General features: G+C 35.6%; 1 protein-coding gene across 6 annotated transcripts in view; it reads left to right on the top strand.

The window, feature by feature from the left end:
• Positions 1–21315, top strand: part of MEIKIN (meiotic kinetochore factor) — a 77829-nt gene that overhangs the window by 30139 nt on the left and 26375 nt on the right. For all 6 annotated transcript variants that reach the window (XR_005366658.1, XR_005366659.1, XR_005366661.1 and 3 more), the window contains 2 exons: positions 6187–6251; positions 9587–9657. Coding sequence is in view for 2 of the 6 variants with exons in the window: in XM_038552099.1 (XP_038408027.1) it covers positions 6187–6251; positions 9587–9657 (136 nt within the window). In the remaining 4 variants the exon portion in view is untranslated. The remainder of the gene's footprint in view (positions 1–6186; positions 6252–9586; positions 9658–21315) is intronic.

Below are 21315 nucleotides of genomic sequence, written 5' to 3'. Positions count from 1 at the left end.
TAATGAATGGACAAATAAAATGTGGTATATCTATATGGAATATTATTCCATAATAAAAAATTAAATTCTGATATATGCTACAATGTGGATGAACCCTGGACATATTCTAAATGAAAGAAGCTGGTCACATAAGATCACATATTTTATGGTTGTGTCTGTGTGAGGTATCCGGAATAGATAAATCTGAACAGACAGCAGGTTAGTGATTGCTTAAGACTAGGGTGGTTGGGGAGAAATAAGAACTGACTGCTTGATGGGTACAGGGTTTCTTTTTGAGGTGATGAAATTGTTCTAAAATTAATTGTGATGACAGTTACACAACTCTCTGAATATACTAAAAGCCATTGAATGTACACTTTATATGGGTTAATTGTGTGATATGTGAATTATATCAATAAAACTTAAGAAAGTTATGACTAAGGAAACCAAAGAAATATAATTTTTAATAGAAAATATAGGCAGGAAAGATAATAGACCAAAAATAAATAAGCCATGAGGGTAAAAGAATATTTTGCTCTCAGCTTTTTGAGATAGAAGGATAGATTTTTTTGTCTGTCAAATAATCATCTGCAAGTCTTACTCTCTTATAAATTGATTTTTCTCACCAGCGTTAAATAGTAGATGGTACAATATGTTATCTTCCTTGGTGGGGATTAATGGTTTAGGTATTCTGTGCTGATGAGTTTGTGGGGGTAAGGATTGCTATACTTTTGAATGTAGATTTCTATAGAACTTATACATTGTCCAACTAAAATTCTTGCCTGTTACCCACCTCTTCACAGACATATACATGATAATATTTCTTAGAATAATCACTTTTGCAACAAAGAAAAAGATGGATTGGAAGAAGTGATTAGGTTGAAGGAATGTCTATTGTAGCATTTCAAGTGAGGCATAATTAGGACCTGAACTTTATCAGCAAGGACAGCAAAAAGGAAAAACTTCAGAACAATTCAGAAGGGATAATCAGTAATTTTTCATGTTTATTTGTTAAGGGAGGTAGAGTCCAACTCAGCCCCCAGCCCTCTGATTTGAGAAACTGGATGAATGATGACTAATTTGTTGGATGAAGGTACAAATAGAAAAGCAGGAGTGAGTTGGGGTGACAGATAATTCTAGTTTGGAAAACAATGAAATACCTACAGCACTTTGAAGAGGATATATCAGGTGCGTAGTTGGATATTCCAGCCTAGATAGCAAGGGAAAGATCCTGGACTGAAGGGATAGTTGTCACCCTAGGAAATGTGTAGAATGAGAAAAGAATAGCATTAGTGTGAAAGCCTCCTTATAAATATGCTTGTGTCTAAGAGGTAAAAAAAATTTCTGAAGCAAAGGAAATCTCTTATAGGCATACCTCATTTTATTTGTACTTTATTGTGCTTCACTGATTTTGAGTTTTGTTTTGTTTGTTTTTTTTACAAATTGAAGGTAACAGTGAAAATTCTGAAGGTAAATCATTAATGTCAGTAGAGAGAAATGATGATTGATGATTTTTAAATCCCTTTAACAATCTGCAATGCAATATATTCTTAAGAAGGAAGGAGAAATGTTTGGATAATAATGACACCGTTTTTGAACAGCTGTTAACTATTAGCTTTTTTGACATTCTCTTTAATTAGCACATTCACAAAATTAAAATCCTATAATTTTGACATAGTATCTAATAAAGAAAGGGAGTTTTGTTTATATTGTTGAAAGATGCATGTAAACGCTGTTCAATGAGTATTGCCTATATATTGCATGGAGCAAATGTAATACAGTACTTGATTATGTGTATCTAATCTTATTTCCTGTCTCCCTTAAATGTTGCACTATCTTTAAAAAATAAAATGTACCAGTTGGATATGCAAAGAAAATATAGTTCATCTTTTTCTTTCCCTTTCTTCCTTCTTTCTTTCTTTCTTTCTTTCTTTCTTTCTTTCTTTCTTTCTTTCTTTCTTTCTTTCTTTCTTTCTTTCTTTCTTTTTCTTTCTTTCTTCTTTCTTTTCTTCTTTCTTTCTTTCTTTCTTTCTTTCTTTCTTTCTTTCTTTCTTTCATTTTTAAAGTATTTATTTATTGATTTAGATATATTTATTTAAGAGTGAGAGCACAAACGGGGAAGAGCAGAGGGAGGGGTAAACAAACAGATTCTCCACTGAGTGGGGAGCCTGACATGGCGCTCAATCCCAGGACCCTAAGATCATGACCTGGGCTGAAATCAAGGGTAGGACACTTAACAGACTGAGCCCCTTACAGTTTTTACTTAAATTCCAGTTAGTGGGGAATCCCTGGGTGGCTCAGCGGTTTAGCGCCTGCCTTCGGTCCAGGGCGTGATCCTGGAGTCCTGGGATCAAGTCCCACATCAGGCTGCCTGCACGGGGCCTGCTTCTGCCTCTGCCTGTATCTCTCTCTCTGTCTCTCATGAATAAATAAATAAAATCTTTAAAAATATAAAATTAATTCCAGTTAGTGAACATAGAGTGTAATATTACTTTTGTGTGTAATTTATTTATTTTTTTAAAATAACTGACCTCAGCTTCTCATAGGGTCTCCTCTCTGTTCTCTCCTATTTAGCTGGGAAATGATGAGTTAAACTTATTAATGCCATCTATTTACTTCCAGTTCAGAGTCTCTTTTGGGTGAATGCTAAATTTTACAGTTTTTCTCTCCATTTCATATTCCTGAGGATGGCATATAAGTAGATTATCATACCTCTTGATTTGCCTGGGACAGTCCTGGTATGTGTCTATTGTTCTGATATAAATTTTAGTAGAACTCCCTTTTATTCTTGGAAAGGTGCCTATATGGATAAATGGTCACCCTAAATATAGGTGTATAGTAATAGGAGTAAGCTAGAACTGGGGGAGGGGTGAAGTTGGGGCTTTGAGTTTGTCTGGGATCTAAAAGTTGTCTTTGGACTTGTACTAATTTATGCTGCAGGTTTAAAGACTGGTTCTATACCTAGGCTGGACTCTGCTAATAAAGCCTTTGGTAAACTTATAGCCTTATTTAGGGCCTGAGATCCTCCATTGCTGATTTTTTCTCACCTTAGCTTTTGTTGCTACCCAAAACTCCTTGAGTGTCATTGAAGTCCTCCATGCAGACTTTGACTTGATTACCTTTCTGCAACCTTTGTGGTAGAGTCACCAGCAGAGCAGCCCTATGCCAGGTATTTTGGTTCTAATTTGAGCACCTTCTGCATTGCCCTTGGTATTTGGAACCTTGAGAACTCATTCACAATCTACAGGAATTAAGGGACTCTCAAGGAGGGCTAACTGAGGTCTCCTCTCTGAGTAGTCCAGACTCTTATTTTGATGTTGCGTTTCCACCCTGTGTGGATATTTCTACCTAGAGTGAGTTTGGCACATGCCCCCTCTGCTTTTGGCTTTCTCTGCACTTCTTCTAATGTCATTTTCCTACCTAGTACCCCCACCTCCAGATTTAGGACTTGATGGAGAAGTCACTTCCCTCTGTCAAACTGCTTATTTCCCAAGGCTCTGTCCCCTTTTTCTTAGTAATAATCCTCTAGTATGGAAGGCATGGAGCAGGAATCTATGTTTGGTCACATCCTGAATTTTTTCTACATTCTGTAGCTAATAATAAAACTCTGTGTTTTTCATCTACATGTTAAGAGGAACTCTAGGAATGTAGTAGGATGCTACATGTGCCTTTCAGGTAGCCTTAGAGTTTGAACTGTGATGAAAATAGATGAAAACAAAATAAAATGACAATTACTCCCATCCCCATCAGTGTAGATTTATCTATGTGCAGTTTGTAAAAGGTGGGATCAAAAATCAATTCCTCATGGTTTTGCTCATCACCAAGCTCCAAACTATTTAGGAAATAGCTAAGAATGTGCTGAAGGGATGAAATGACCAAACATATATTTCTTTTTTTTTTTTTTTAATTTTTATTTATTTATTTTATGATAGTCACAGAGAGAGAGAGAGAGAGAGGCAGAGACACAGGCAGAGGGAGAAGCAGGCTCCATGCACCGGGAGCCCGACGTGGGATTCGATCCCGGGTCTCCAGGATCCCGCCCTGGGCCAAAGGCAGGCGCCAAACCACTGCGCCACCCAGGGATCCCCATATATTTCTTTGATAAGAATTATTGGTATTATACGCAAGGAGAGGGGTTGGCTTATTCCTTCACCTCAACATAAAAGAGGAAGCTCCAAGAGAACCATTTGAGAAGTTTGACATATGTTTCCTAGAACTTGGTTTCTAACTCTGAAAAGTCTAAAGGCAAGATCAGTTAGCAGTCTGTTAGATGCTTTGGAATGGGTGAATAAAGAGGAAGCTAGATGTACTTTCGGAGTTTGGGACAACAAAATTTGTGCATAATACCTATAGGTCAGGTATAGATCCCACACAAGAGGGTCAGTTATGGATCATCTTGGAAAGGATCATGCCCAGTATGACTTCTTGCAAAGGACAAGGTAAACTCAATTGAAAGAGGCTGAAAGTTCTATCATCAAATTCAAAAACTGAGATCATAAATAGCAGCAAGTGAGAGAGCCCCAAGCGTAGGTAAACCTTATCACTGAATCCTTCAAAATACTTCAGATTTGAAAGTCAACATTTTGTTATCTGTCACACCCAGAAAGTAACCAATGGCATCTTATAATAGTATCAGTCAAGATAAAGAAAGATTCTTTCTGTCCCTTTATATAATTCCTTTCCCCTATTCCAATGGCAGAAGATCCCAAAGAGTAGTTATCAAACTGGGGAGGAAAAAGAACAAGAAATGAAGAAGAAACCAATCATGGCTGATTTCCTCACTGCAGCTTTTGAGTCTAACTCTGTCCTAAGTTGAGAAAAGGAAGAAATTTAAATCAGATAATAAGAGTTTGGTGTTGCGGTATTATGCTGGGCTCTTTATTACCCCAAAATGACTGTTAACAGAAATGATGGAATACACCGAAAAGTTCATTCAAGGGTAAGAAAATACTATTTTTGGCAGGGCGAATTTAGAGAGGAATTAGGAAAGAATAAAATTGGTTTTTGCTTACTGAATTCAATTGTTCAATAAATCAGCAAAGGAATTTAGAAAATCTCACATTTGACTTTCAACGCCATTGTCTTGGTAGGGACTCAGAAATCTCATTTTAGTTGTCAAAGGCTGAGCTTTGACCCTTTTGTATTCTTCTTGTAATTCTCTAATACACATTTCAGTAGAATTGGGGGTGGTGTCATTCGTAAAAGAGAAAAGGATAGGGCTGTCTGGGTGGCTCAGTCAGTTAAGGGGTTAAGGGTCTGCCTTCAGCTCAGGTCATGATCCCAGTGTCCTGAGACTGAGCCCTGTGTCGGGCTCCCTGCTGAGCAGGGAGTCTGCTTCTTCCCCTCTCTCTCTTCCTGCCCCTCCCCCTACTCATGCTCACACTCTCTCAAATAAATAAATAAAATCTTTAGATCCTGGAGACCCGGGATCGAATCCCACATCAGGCTCCCAGTGCATGGAGCCTGCTTCTCCCTCTGCCTGTGTCTCTGCTTCTCTCTCTCTCTCTGTGACTATCATAAAAAATAAATAAATAAATAAATAAATAAATAAATAAATAAATAAAATCTTTAAAAAAGAGAGAAAAGGATATTAATTTTTAAAAAGTATTATCTTTCATGTTACTTGAAATCATGACCACAACCCTAGGAAACAAGATTGCCATTCTTTTTACATGAATGAGGCAACCAAGAATCAGGTCAGGTTGAGTGAATCTTCCAAGGCCACTCAAGTGTGAGTAGCAGAACTGGACTTTTTTTTTTTTTTTTTTTTTAATTTATGATAGTCACACACACAGAGAGAGAGAGAGAGGCAGTGACATAGGCAGAGGGAGAAGCAGGCTCCATGCACCGGGAGCCCGACGTGGGATTCGATCCCGGGTCTCCAGGATCGTGCCCTGGGCCAAAGGCAGGTGCCAAACCGCCGCACCACCCAAGGATCCCAGAACTGGACTTTAAACCCAGGTCGGTCTGATTGTAAACATATACCTTGTCCTCTATATGTATTGTTTCACACTGAAAAATGTATGAATATATTGCCTTTTATTATTAAACTATTTTTTCATATACGTATGGAAACTTTTTTTAATGAGTTACATTTTTCCTGCAGGATATTTGATAGCTTATAAATGCTTTTATAAGTATTATTTGAGGATTCTCAAAAGTTACTGGAAGATTAAGAGAATAACCATTAATTTGTTCTTGTTATAGAGCGATGACATTAGCAGACCAAAATATATCTCCAAAACCAAAGAATACTTCACATTCAGAATCAGGTAATAAATAGTGAAACTAATCATTTTCATAATTCTGTATTTCTTTATTTTTGTGACAGTGCAGTATATTTTGAGAAAATTGGTATCCCGGGAAATTGAGCGCTTTTTAGCTTGGTTGTATTTTAAGAATTGAAGATATGTGAAGTTAGAATGCGGGTCTTAGCTATCCCTACAATACCCATCATTAATTCATTTCATAAACATTTACTGAGTATACACTCTGTATTAGGCATTGTTATATATACTGGTGAGAAGTAATATAAATTCCTTGCCTCCCAAGTTTCTGTTGTGGGAAAAGTATAATTAATAAATAAATATATTGGAATTATGTGTAATGATTAAAAATAAAAGGGTCAACACAATGCCTTGCATTATAGACACTCAATAATTTAGTTTATTATTAGGATAACTTAGCCAAACATTTCCAACCTTATTAATCCATGTTATATCTCAGATTCCTATTTTTATTTCCCAAATCAAGTTTTATAGCATCTGTTTTTGGGTAAACTGGAAGAATGACTGGTTTTACTCTTAATAGATATTTTAATATAAACTTTAGAAAGTTTTTTTTTGCATAATCTTCACTTTAAGAAATTATCTTAATGAGTATTTCCCTACATACCGGGTCTTATGTTAGGAATACTAAGTAAAAATGATTAAAATAATTGCTATTCTGAGGTAAATTAAATAAGTGATAAAAACTAAACTTGTAAAAGCACACATCTTTTTAAGGAGTGGCTAGCATCTACTACTCTGGAGGGTGAACATTAGAAGGGAGATTTGTTTTATAGCAAGAGTAAAGGGCATTTGTGAACAAGAGGAGAGGTTATGAAAAGAAAAGTGGTAAGGGTACTAAAAACAATCATGATTTTACTTAGGTCTTGCCCAATAAAAAGTTGCTTTGGCTGTAGAAAATATTATTTATAAGGCCTGATAGTAAGGGAGAATAGTGATTCTGGAATTATGTATGCTTTTGTATTATTTTTATGTGGTTGATTGACTTGAAATTTAAAATTAAATCACATCTTGCTCAGGAGGTATTTTTTACCTCCTTAATTCAACAAATCCCTCTTTATTCCAGTTGTGTGTCACGTTCTTTACTAAATGTTAAAAAATAGTCTAATCATACAAACAAATAAGAAATTACTTTTCAGGTACCTCCTGCTCCTTTTCAATCTTATCTACCACTATTAGCAATTACATAGGGGAGTTCTTCAAGGCTGGTTCCTAGATTTAAATCTTTTTAAAATTTACTCCCAGGAATCTCTGGGTGGCTCAGCGGTTTAGCGCCTGCCTTCGGCCCAGGACGTGATCCTGGAGTCCTGGGATCAAGTCCCACATCAGGCCCCCTGCATAGAGCCTGCTTCTCTCTCAGCCTGTGTCTCTGCCTCTCTCTCTCTCTGTGTGTCTTTCATGAATAAATAAAATCTTAAAAAAAATTTACTCCCTGATATGTATAGTGTCCTACAAAAAGCAAAGTTTCCAAGTTTTCTCTCAATGCAGACTCTTCTCTGAGACTACAACCCTTATATGCAGCTGCTGTCTCAACATCTCCTCTTGGTTGTTTCAGAGACACCTCATCACACCATTCATTAATTCCATTCATTCAACAAGTATTTATTAATCACCTATAGTGTGACATAAAGTATTTTAGTTGCTGGGGAAAATGACAGAGTCATTACCCTAACAGAGTTATGTTATAGTAGAGAAAGAAAGACACTAAACAGTTAAACAAATACATATACAACAACATCAGAAATATGAGTATTGAAGGAAGGTAAAGTGGGTAAAAACAGAGTGTGACTATGGATGCTATTTTAGACAAGGTAATAGGATAGGCCTTTCTGAGATTACATTTGTATAGAGCTTGAATGAAGTGAGAGAGTGGGTCATGTGAAAATCTGTGACAGACCATGCTGGGCAAAGGGAACAACAAGAGAAAAGGCCAGGAGATGGGAAAGAGCTCTGCGTGTTTGAAGAATAGAAAAGAGATTAGTATGACTGGAGCAAAATGAGTAAAAAAAAAAAAAAAAAAACAACAAAAAAAAAGACTACATTTGTGTTTAGGGGGGTAATCAGGTGGTATAATGTAGTCTCCTATGCTATCATAAGAAGTAGGGATTTTATTCTAAGTGTGACAAGAAACACATCTCAGAGCAAAGGGATAACTTAATTAGATACATATTTTAGAATTATCACTGTGGCTACCATATGGAGAATAGACGAAGAGGGCAAGTGAAAGCAGAGACCCTGTTAAACTATTGTGGTGGTCAGAAAATAGTATATGAGAGTAAAGTGGTAGCAGTTGTCTGATTTGGAATACAACTTAAAGCAGATGTGCCGGGATTTTCTGATGATGCTGGATATTGGATAAAAGAGAAAAATGGAAGTCAAAGATGAGTCTAAAATAATTGGTTTAAGCAAGTGGATGAATGTTGGTATTTCTTGCAATAGGAACACTAGAGTACAGAGCAAGTTGGGAGAATGATTAAGAGAATTTGGTTTCAACATTAATAGCTGAATTGAAAAGCTATTGAAATAATTCAAAGGTAATTCTTATGTTGACTTAAAGCAAGGTACCAGTGTTAAAAATAAAGAAAAGCCAAATTTGTGGTATTTAGTAACATTGGCACATAGCAGACTAGATATTAGTTGCTTGGATAGAGCCTGGAGAGTGAAAAAAAAAAAAAGAGTCAGGACTGAAGAGGAGCCATAGAAGGGACCAGAGGGGAAAATGTTCATGTTTGTTGTACTGGTGTCCAGTAAGTTAGGACAAAAGGTTTTGTTCATAATGGTGGGCCCTGAAACTAGATTGCTATGGGTCTGGGAATAAACAGGAGGAGAGGAAGTTATGTTAGTATATGTGGACAGCTCTTTGAAGAAACATGCCTATGGAGAAGAGGGAGAGAGAGGATGTAGCAGGAAGGCGTATGGGATGCAGATAAAGTTTTTGATAAGATAAAGGAGTTCTGACCATATTGTATATACTGATCGAAATTTTGCAGTATAAAGGGAGAGCCTGAAAATATAGGAGAGTGGAAATGGAAGGATAATTAATGAAGAATTTTAATCACATGCAACTATCTGTGCTAATTAAAAAGTAAATATTTGACATAGAGCTTATTTACTCCTGTGAAACTTGGAGCTCATTGTAAAGCTCTGTCTATAGCAACAGGTTATTCAAGACATATATGTTTTTCTTCTAAAACTATTTCAAAGACACAGTCATTAAAATCAGGGTGAGTTTTTTTTCCCAAATTTGAGTTCTGTTTTCTGTACTTGTAGTTAATGGAGGTTAGATAATTAAAATATTGAAACATCTTTTTTCTTTACAGATAATGCAGCTTGTGAAGTTTTACTTGCTGAGAAAACTTATCCTTCAGCCCCTGAAAAAACAAAGAAAAAAGCAAGTGTTGAAGTGGAATAACTACATAAATCATAAATTTCATTAATACAGGACATATTTTAACCAACAATTTTATAGGAATTATTTTCCAGCTATTTGAGTCAATAATTTCAAACAGTTTTTAGATTTACTAATTATATTATATTACTGTTGCATGAATATATACTCTATATAAGTTTAATGAAAGAGAATTAAAGTTTACAGTTTTTCCAAATTCCTTTTGGATAATTGGATGTCTATTAAACATTAATTTAAGGTAAAAATAAGACACTTGCTATGTAACCAGAGCAGTGTTTTATACTGAGGAGAATTTGTGATTTAATACTTTAGACCTAGAATCTAGAGGTCTTTGGGGAAAAATTTGAGCTTTATTTTGTATGTACCAGGAGCTACTCTTTGAGTGACTAGTCAATGCTAACCATTATTCTAAGCACTTTTTATAAATTATATCTTTTCCTTATAGCATTCCTACCAGCTGAATTTTGGGTTTGCTTTGCTTTGTTTTCACCTACTTTAGAGCTGAAAAAAATGAGATTTAGATATTAATTAGTATATTTGAGGAGTTTGTGGCCAGTGTTTCTGGATCAAATGCCTGTATTCTTTCCACTACACTTTACTGTCATTATATACATTGGGTAAAAAAAAATTGAAAAGGTCTAGAATCCAGTAGGAAGTTTCAGATATTTTAGGTGCAAGATTGTGGTGGCTTTGACGAAGATTTTTTGTAGGAGAGATGGTAAATATGCATGAATTCAAAGTAATTTTGCCTGTAGAGTCCATCAATTAGAGATAGAAGATGTAGCAGTGAGATGTCAAAAAAGACTTCTGAGTTTCTGTCTTAAGCAGCTTTGGTGGGTAAAAGTGCTATTTAGAGTGATAGGAGAGGCAGGAGGTCTGAGAGTATACAAAAATGAAAATGGTGGAAGAACTATTGGCTATAAATCTGCAAATTAAGGACACCTGGGTGGCTCAGTGGTTGAGCATCTGCTTTTGACTTAGGGCGTGATCCCTAGGTCTGGGATCGAGTCCCGTATTGGGCTTCTGTAGAGAGCCTGCTTCTCCCTCTGGCTACGTCTCAGCCACTCTCTCTCTGTCTCTTGTGAATAAATAAATAAAATCTAAAATAAAAATCTGCAAATTAGGAAAGCAGAAGAGGAGTATACAGTGTTAACAGATACTTTTAAGTTTATAGAAATACATGAAAGCACCAGAGAAAGAATGAGTATCTACAGAGTGAGGAAGAGAAAAGGGTCCAGGATCATTCCTTGGAATACTCTATATTCAGGTAGAAAAGAGTGGACAGAGAAAAGGAGGAAAATAAACAGAATGTAGTATCATAGAAGCCAAGAGACAAGAACATTTACTTCTAAAAGGGGGAGTGGTTAACAATCCTGAATGTTGCTTGGAATCCCAGTGTTATAAAGAACTTTGCAAAATTGGAGGGCATCCAATTTCTGGTCTAGCATGTAAGGAACTTAGAAGTCACCACTCTGGCCTAACAAGTAAAAATCTGAACATAGGGGCACCTGGGTGGTACACTTGGTTGAGTGTCTGACTTTTGGTTTCAGCTTGGGTAGTGATCTTGGGATTGTGGATCAGCCCTGATTTGGGCTCTGGGATCCATGTGATGTCTGCTTGATATTCTCTCTCCCTCTGCTCTCACCCTCTGTTTGCATACTCTCTCTCTAAAATAAATGAATACATCTTAAAAAAAAAAAAAAACCTGAACAAAGTTAAAAACCAACAAGACTTTCTAGATATGTCAGATAAAAAAAGGTCATAGGTCACAGTGCTGAACTAATACTTGGAAAAACAGACAGGTGGATACAGAGAATCATTACTTATCAGAGCCAAAACACTTGAACAAAAACCTCCCAGAGAACCAGCGCTGGGATGGGAAAGCCAGTGCTGGTGTGTTTGATGAGTTGCTGGAGGCTCAGTGAGGACACCACTCAGGGTTAAAAACAAGACAGACACAGTCATCAGGGGGCCTTGACACTTTTGTGAGTTTTTTATCTTTAGGAAGGACCTTTACCAGATCTCACAGTCATATCTGAGAAAAATCCCCTTATGCTTTTGGTAGTGGGAAGGGGAAAAGAACTGTTCTGAAATATACTAGAATATTCTGTTCTTAACAAAGTCTTCCCTCAGAAGAAAATGTTTCACTAGAGTCTAACTTGTTGGGGTTTTAGTAGAGTCTAACCTACCTTGGGGAAGGGAAATATTCAACTTCAGCCACCTCTGTTTTTTCAAATGAGGAAAGGAAAATACTCTGATTCCAGCTCCCTCTAGCCTTACACATGGGGGAATGGAAATACCCATATACAGCTCTGTCTAGTTGTCCTGTCCCACCTAAGGAGGTGTGTGGACTAGGAAATACTGCTGAATTTTACCTTCCAACGGCACAGGCTCAACAAAAAAGACCTAATCATAGCACTATGACTTACACCTTGCCAATATATTACTAATGGCCGGTTCAGCACAGTTCCCATTACCCAGTACATCTTGTCTACCTTTTAGTAAAAAATTACAAGGCTTATTAAATAAAGGCAAGAAACACAGTTTGAGGAGACTGAATAGATATCGGAACCAGAGTCAAATGTGATGGTAGTATTAGAATGATCAAACCAGAATTTTAAATAACTATTATTTTTTATAAAGATCTTAATTATTTGAGAGAGAGAGAGAACATGAGCAGGGGGAGGGGCATAGGGAGAGAGAGAGAAGCAGACTCCCTGCTGACCAGGAAGCCCAATGCAGGGATCTATCCCAGGACCCTGAGATGATGACCTGAGCCAAAGGCAGATGCTCAACCAACTGAGCCACCCAGGTGCCCTTAAATAACTATTATTAATATGCTAAATGCATTATAGGAAAAAGTAGACAACATGCAAGAACAAGTAGATAATATAGACAGAGAATTGAAAATTCTTAGAAAGATAAAAAGAGAAATGCTAGAGATAAAAAATACTATAGCAAGAATGAAGAATGCCTTTGATGGATTTATTAGTAGACTGGACATAGCTGAAGAAAGAATACCTGAGTTTGAGGATATGACACTAGAAGCTTCCAAATCTGAAAAGCAAAGAGAAAAAAGACTGAAAAAAAGAGAACAGAATATTAAAAAAATGTGGAACAATTACAAAAAGTATGACATACACATAATTGAAATTCCAGAAAGAGAAGAAATAGAGAAAGGAACAGAAACAATGTTTGAAGCAATAATGACTGAGAATTTCCTAAAATTAATGTTAGATACCAAACAATGGATTCAGGAAATTCAGAGAACACCAAGCAGGATAAATGCTTTCAAAACTATACCTAGATTTATCATATTCAAACATAAAGAAAAAAATCTTGAAAGAAGCCAGAGGGAAAAAAACACCTTGTTTATAGAAATAGAGCAGAGGTAAAAATTACAGATCTCTCCATAGAAACCATCATGCAAGAAGAGTGAAGAGAAATATTTAAAGTCCTGAGAGAAGAACCCACCAACGTAGAATTCTATACCCATGAAATTGTGAAGTAGAATTAATGACTTTCTAATGTGAACAAAAATTATAATTTGTTGCCAGTAGGCTTGCCTTTAAAAAATATTAAAGGAAGTTTTTCAGGGAGAAGGAAAATAACATGTCAGTATAGGTTTAACTATCTTAATAAATGTAGCACTGTGGTACATTATGTTAAATAAGGGAGGTTGTACATGTAGGGTCAAGTGCTATATGGGAACTCTACATTTTGCTCAATTTTGCTGTGAAACTCAAACTTCTATTAAAAAATTCATTAAATTTTAAAAAGTCAGTTGCATTCAGAGTCAAGAAGGAAACCGACTTTAGTAAGAATTTTAGTGGACTGCTGAGAGGCAAGCCAGATTGGAATAGATTGAAAAGTTAACAGAAAAGAAGGAAATATAAAATATAAAAAGAACTAAATTTGGATACCAACTACATAAAACATATGTGGAGATGGGGAGTAAATGTGTAGGACATTTTTATGCAATTGAAATTATCACCTTAAAATAGACCATCCTAACTATTTTGAAAGCCCTATGGCAATCCAAAGCACAAGTCTTAAAGAGACGTACACATGGTAAAGAGAAAAAAGGCAAAGCACACCACTACAAAAAAAAAAAAAAAAATCAATTCACAAAGACAGCAAGAAAGGAAGATAAGAATAAAGCATGTACAGAACAACCAGAAAGCAATTAAAAAATGATGATAGTCCTTACTATCAATAAGTTCTTATCTATCAAGAATTACTTTAAGTTAAATGATTTAAATTTGCCATTTAAAAGACAAAAAGTGGGAGAATAAGAAAATAGCCCAACTATATGCCTATATGCTGCCTACAAGAGATTCATTTAAGTTTTGTTTTATTTTGTGAGCAGGAGCCTTGAACTCATGATGTTGAGATCAAGAATCATACATTTAACCAACTGAGCCACCCTGGTGTCTTATAGATTTGCTTAAGGTTTAAAGACAATTAAGCTAAAAGTGAAGGTATGGAAAAAATTATTCCATGGTAGTGGAAAATAGAAGAGATAGATCAGGAGTAGTTATACTTAATATATCAGACAAAATAGGTTTTAAGTTAAAAGCTATAATAAGAGACAATGTTATTACATAATGATAAAGGGGCCAATTCATCAACAGGGTATAACAGTTGTAAATATATAAACATCCAATACCGAAGCACCTAAATATATTAGTCATTAACAAGTCTGAAGGCAGAAATAGACAACAGTGCAATAGTAGTAGAATACTTTAATACCTTACTATTCAACAATACATAGAATATCCATACAGAAAATCATCGAGGAGATAATGGATTTGAACAATTTAGACCAAGTGGACCTAACACACATATAACGAACATTTCATTCAACAACAGTGGAATCCACATTCTTGTCAGTGTACATGGAACATGCTCCAGGATAGATCACATGTTGCATCACCAAACAAGTTTTAACAAAGTTAAGAAGATTGAAATTATGTCATGTATCTTTTCTGACATATGGTGTGATAATAGAAATTTATAACAAGGAAAGGAGAAAAATTCACAAATATGTGAAAATTAAACAGTACATTTGTGAACAACTAATGAGTCAAAGAAGAAATCAAGAGCTATCAAAAAAAAATCTTGAGACAAATGAAAATGGAAATACAACATACCAAAACTTATGGGATGCTGCAAAAGTAACCTAAGAGGGAACTTTGTTGTGACAAATATCCATATTAAGAAAAATTTAGGATCTCAAACATGCAACCTAACCTTATATGGGAAGGAATTAGAAAAAGAACAAAGTCCAAAGCAGAAGAAAACAAGAATAAGAAATAAATGAAATAGAGATTAAAAAGACAAAAAGAATCATTAACAAAACTAAGAGTTGGGGTTTTTTTTATTCATAAATTTATTTTTTATTGGTGTTCAATTTGCCAACATATAGAATAACACCCAGTGCTCATCCCGTCAAGTGCCCACCTCAGTAAGAGTTGGTTTTATTAAAAGATAAACAATTGAAAAACTTTTATCTAGTCTAAAAAAGAAAGAATTGGCTCATTAACAAAATTATAAATGAAAGAGGAGACATTATGGTTCATACCACAGAAATACAAAGAAACATATCAGGCTACTATAAATAATTATATACCAACAAATTAGACAACTTAGAAGATATGGATAAATTCCTAGAAACAGAAACTTACCAAGACTAAATCATGAAGTAATAGAAAATTTGAACAGACAATAAAAAGCAAGGAAATTGAATCAGTAATAATAAACCACCCAGCAAATAAAAGGGACCAGATGACTTCGCTGGTGAAGTCTACCAAATGTTTAAAGAAGAATTAATTCCAATCCTTCTTTAACTTTTCTAAGAAATTGAAGAGGAAGGAACACTTCCAAACTCATTTTACAAGGCCAGAATTACTGTGACGCCAAATCCAGGCAACAACACTGAAAGAAGGACACCTTGGTGGCTCTGTGGTTGAGCGTCTGCCTTCGGCTCAGGTCATGATCCTTGAGTCCTGGGATCGAGTCCTGCATCGGACTCCCTGCATGGAGCCTGCTTCTCCCTCTCTGTCTGTGTCTCTGCCTCATTCTCTCTCTCTCTCTCTCTCTCTTTGAGTCTTTCATGAATAAATAAATAAAATTTTAAAAAAACACTGAAAGAAAAGAAAATCACAGACCAATATCCCTAATAAACAATAGATGTAAATATCCTCAACAAAATACTAGCAAACCAAATTCAAGAGCATGATGAAAAGATTATATGCCATGATCAAATAGGATTTATCCCTGAGATACAAGGATAGTTCAACATAAAATCAATTAATATAATAACCCACATTAACAGAATGAAGGATAAAAATCATATGATCATTTCAATAGGTGCAGAAGAGCATTGGACAAAGTTCATCCTTTCATGATAGAACTGTTCAACATATTGGGTGTAGAAGGAATGTACATCAACATAATAAAGCCTATATATGACAAGTGTACGGCTTACATCATACTCAACAGTGAAAAGCTGAAAACCATTTGCCTAAGGTTAGGAATAAGAAAAGATGTTCACTTTTGCCACTTCTATTCAACATGGTACTTACTGCAAGTTTAACCAGAGCAATTAGGTAATTGCTCTGAGAGAAATAAAAATCATCCATATAAGAAATGAAGAAACAAAATTATCTGTTTGTAGATGGCATGATCTTGTTTAATGAAAACCCTAAAGGCTTCACTGAAAAACTGCCAGAATAAATAAATTTAGTAAAGTTCTAGAATACAAAATCAACATACAAAAATCTGTTGTGTTTCTATACACTAGCATGAAACTATTTGAAACAAATTATGAAGCAATTCTGTGAGATAAGAGAAAAAATATACATTGGTTTCTGTCCCCATTTCCTGGCATAGGGCTCTTAAACACTTGTAATTTCCTAAGTGATAAGAACACCAGGAGCATCTCTTGTTTTATTATTTAGTGTTTTTTGCCTCATCCCTCACACAGGGCTCCTAAAATCCTTCCAATTCCTAATTGATAAGAATACTAGAGGATCTTTTTGGGGTACCTGGGTGGCACAGTCCGTTTGGTGCCCACTCTTGGTTTTGGCTCAGGTCTTGATCTTGGGATTGTGAGATCAAGCCCCACATCAGCTCCATGCTCAGTGTGAAGTCTGCTTGGGACTCTCTGTCCCTGCCTGCTCTCTCTCTCTCTCTTTAATAAATAAATAAATCTTTAAAAAAATACTAGAGGATCTTTTGGTCATGCAACAACTCTGAGTGGACTCCTAGTTGGCTCCTGGGTAGAGGTTGGTCATCAGAAAGATCAAGCCATAATTAGATGCTTGAAAATTTCAACCCAGCCACCCCCTTCTCTAAAGAGGGGAAAGGGACTGGGATAAAGTTAGTTACTGATTATGCCTACATGAGGAAACCTCCATACAAATTCCAATAATAGGGGATTTAGAGAGCTTCTAGATTGAGGAACACAACCATTTTGGGAGGGTGACAGAGCAGAACTCCATGGTGGCAAATGTTCCTAACTCAAGACCCTCGCAAACCTCATTCTATGTATCCTTTATCATATCCTTTAATAAATTAGTAAATGTAAGTAAGTGTTTCCCTGGGCTATATGAGCTGCTCTAGCAAATTATTTGAACCTGAGGATGGGGTGATGGAGGCTTCCAATTTTTAGCAAATTGTACAGAAGTTGAGGATAATCTAGGGACCTACTACTTGTGTTTGGCATCTGAAGCAGGGTGGGAGCAGTCTTGTGGGACTGAACCCCTAACCTATGGGATCTGACCCCATCTCCAGGTAGACAGTGTTAGAGTTGAGTTGAATTGTAGGACACCTAGCTGGTGTTGCCGAAATTTTCTGGTTGTGGGGAAACTGCCAAACACATTTAGTAACCAGAAGTACTGAAGTGTGAGTAGTAAAGGACACTCACAAGAGAAAAATTCACCAGAGGGAAGACTGTGGTTTTTCCTTTAAAACTCCCATCCAGAATCTCATCAAAAACAGTAAAATACTTAGATATAAATTTAACCAAGAAGATAAAAGACCTGTATACTGTAAACTCTAATCATTGATGAAAGAATTGAGGAAGATACAAATAAATGGAAAGATATCCCACGTTTTTAGATTGGATGAATTAATATTATGAAAATGTCCATCCTACTCAAAGCAATCTACAGAGCCAGTGTAATCTCTTTCAAAGTTCCAATCACATTTTTCTCAGAAATAGAAAAAGAATCCTAAAATTTGTATGGAACCACATAAGACTCTAAATAGCCAAACCAATCTTGAGAAAGAACAAAGCTGAAAAGTATCACATTTCTTGGTTTCAAAATATGTTTCAGAGCTGCAGAAATGGAAACATATGGTACTGGCATAAAAAGAGGCACTTAGACCAGTAGAACAGAATAGAGAGAACAGAAATAAATCCATGTGTATACAGCCAACTGATTTTTGACAAAGGAGCCAAGAACACAAACTGGGGAAGGGATAATTTCTTCAATAAATGCTAATGGGAAAGTTGGATATCTAAATGCAAAAAAATGATACAGGACCCCATTTTTATACCACTCAAAAAATTAAGTCAAAATGGATTAAGAACTTAAATGTAAGATCTGAAACCATAAAACTCCTAGAAGAAAACATAGGGAGAAGCCTTCTTGACATTGGTCTTGGCAATGATTTCTTTGATAAGATACCAAAAGAACATGCAAGAAGAACTAAAATAAACAAGTGAGACTACATTAAACTAAAGAGCTTCTGCATAGCAAAGGAATTAATTATTAAGTTGAAAAAGCAAGCTACAAAATGGAAGAAAATATTTGTAAATCACTTATCTTATAAGGAGTTAATATTCAAAATAGTTAAAGAACCTGCCTGTACAACTCAGTGCCAAAAGAAGCAAATAATACCATTAAAAAACAGGCAAAATGCCTGAATAGACAGTCTCCTGAAGAAGATTTACACACTGTCAAAAAGTACATGAAAAGGTGCAGAATATCATTAGTAATCAGACAAATGCAAATGCAAACCACAAATGACACCTGTAAAGATAACTACTATCAGAAAGACAAGAGATAACAGATGTTGGCAAAGATGTGCAGAAAAGGGAATCCTTAAATACTGTTAGTGGACTGTAAATTGGTACAAATATTATGGAGAACCATATGGTGTCTCCTCAAAAAAAAAAAAAAATAGAACTACCATGTGATCCTGTAGTCTTACTTCCAAAGGAAAAAGGAAATGAAATCAGTATCTCAAGCAGATAGATATCTGCTTTCCCATGTTTACTACAGCATTATTCACAATAACCAAAATATGGAAACAGCCTAAATGTCCTTCAATGGATGAATGGATAAAGAAAGTATGGTATAGATATAGATAAAGATAATGGAATATTAAGTCACAAAGAAGAGAATCTTCCATTTACAACCACAAATATGAACCTGGAGGACATTATGTTAAATGAAATAAACCAGAGAAAGACAAATATTGCATGGCATCACTTATATGTGTAATCCTAAAAAACAAAAGACAAAACAAAGCCAATTTCATAGAAACAGGGAATAGAAAATAGAATGGTAGTTGCCAGGGTCTTGGGGTCTTGGGAAGTGGAGAGATGTAGGTCAAAAAGTACAAATTTTCAAAAAAAAAAAACAAATTTTCTGTTATAAGGAAAATAAGTTCTGAAGATCTAAAATGTACAGCATTGTGATGATAACAATACAGTATTATATACTTGAAAGTTACTGAGAGTAGATCTTAAGCTTTCTCGCCATATACACACAAAACTAATATGTCAGATGGTAGATATGTTAATTATCTTGGTTTTGATTATCATTTGGCATTTTTATGTATATCATATCATTACTTTTACACTTAAAATATATACAATTATATTTGTCAATTTTCCCTCAATAAAGGTGGGGGAAAAGAAAGTGAGGAAGTAATGACTATACATAGAGCTTGACTCTGAAACGAAATTAAGAAAAAGCACAATAACTAGAAGGAGAGGCAGGGTCAGAGGAAATATTTTTTGTGTGTTTTAAAGACAGAATATACTAAATCATTTTTTAGGGCTAATGGAATAATGGAAGTGAGGAAGAGGGGATAGCTGAATGTAACCCACTAGGCAACTGGAGCTCCTGCAACCTAGAGATCTAGTTGAAATTGACCTTAATTTCACTTCTTTTGCCTAAAACAATAAAACATCTTCCCCATACATTCTGTTTATTTTTTCCATGCTTCTTCACTTTGTCTAAGTGACTCCTAGTTAGCCGTTAGTTACACTTCCCTTTCCTGCTTATGTGCAAACTTCCTCAGTTTCACTCTCCATGAATTCATGTACACATGTACAACACACACACACACACACACACACAGATGTCTATACAAATCAAGGATCCTGTAATTTAAATATGTCACATCTTGCAGTTAATGTCATTTCTTATGCGCTTGTATGACCTGTTTCTTCTCAAAAGCTGTGTTTCTAGCAAGTATTTCTTCCTGACTAGTTTTATCATCTTCAGGATGCTGGTGTGTAAGAACTTCCCTATATTTCTCCAGACAAGATATACAAATGGCTAATAAGCACATGAAAAGATGCTTAGTATTATTTGTCATTAGGGAAATGCAAATCAAAACCGTAATGAGATATTACTTCATATCCATTATGACTATAATTGACAGGATAGACAGTAACAAATTATAATAATAACTATTGCATCCTACAACTTCCATGAACCTTGAAAACAAAACTAGTCAGAAAAGACCACGTATTATATAATTCCAGGGTAGGCAAATAAAGAAAAACACAGATTAGTGGTTATGTAAGTCTGCTGGGGTGAAATTGAGATTTACTTCTACAGGTTATGAAGTTTCTTTTAGAGGGAACAAAATATTCTAAAATTAGGCTGTGGTGGAGGAGGAGTTAAGATGGCAGAGGATTAGGGGGACTCTAACCTTGTCTTGTTCCTCTAATATAGCTAGGTAGTTATCAAATGTTTCTGAGCACCCAAGAAATCAGTCCTTCAAGAACAAAACCTGCAAGTCTACAAGTAGGAAAGCGACCACTCTTCATGTTCATGGATTGGGAAAACACACATTGTTTAAATGTGTATATCACCCAAAGCAATCTACACATTTACTCCAATCCCTATCAATATACCACCAGCATTTTTCACAGAGCGAGAACAATCCTAAAATATGTATGGAACTGCAAAAGTCCTGGAATAGCCAAAGCAATTCTGAAAAAGAAAAATAGGGATCCCTGCGTGGCTCAGCGGTTGGGCACCTGCCTTTGACTCAGGTTGTGATCCCAGGATCCGGGATCAGGTCCTGCATCGGGCTCCCTGTGAGGAGCCTGCTTCTCCCTCTGCCTATGTCTCTGCCTCTCTCTCTCAGTCTGTGTCTCTCATGAATAAATAAATAAAATCTTAAAAAAAAAAAAGAAAAACATCATGGAGGCATCATGATTCTATATTTTAAGCTGTATTAGAAAGCTGTAGTCATAAAGACAGTATGGTACTGGCACAAAAACAGACATATAGATGAATAGAAGAGAATAGAGAACTCAGAAATGGATCCACAACTATATGGTCAACTAATCTTCAACAAAGCAGGAAAGAATATCCAATGGAAACA

Source organism: Canis lupus, chromosome 11 (genome assembly GCF_011100685.1).
Source record: "Canis lupus familiaris isolate Mischka breed German Shepherd chromosome 11, alternate assembly UU_Cfam_GSD_1.0, whole genome shotgun sequence".
Classification (NCBI taxonomy): domain Eukaryota; kingdom Metazoa; phylum Chordata; class Mammalia; order Carnivora; family Canidae; genus Canis; species Canis lupus.
This window is presented reverse-complemented; position numbering and strand designations above follow the sequence as displayed.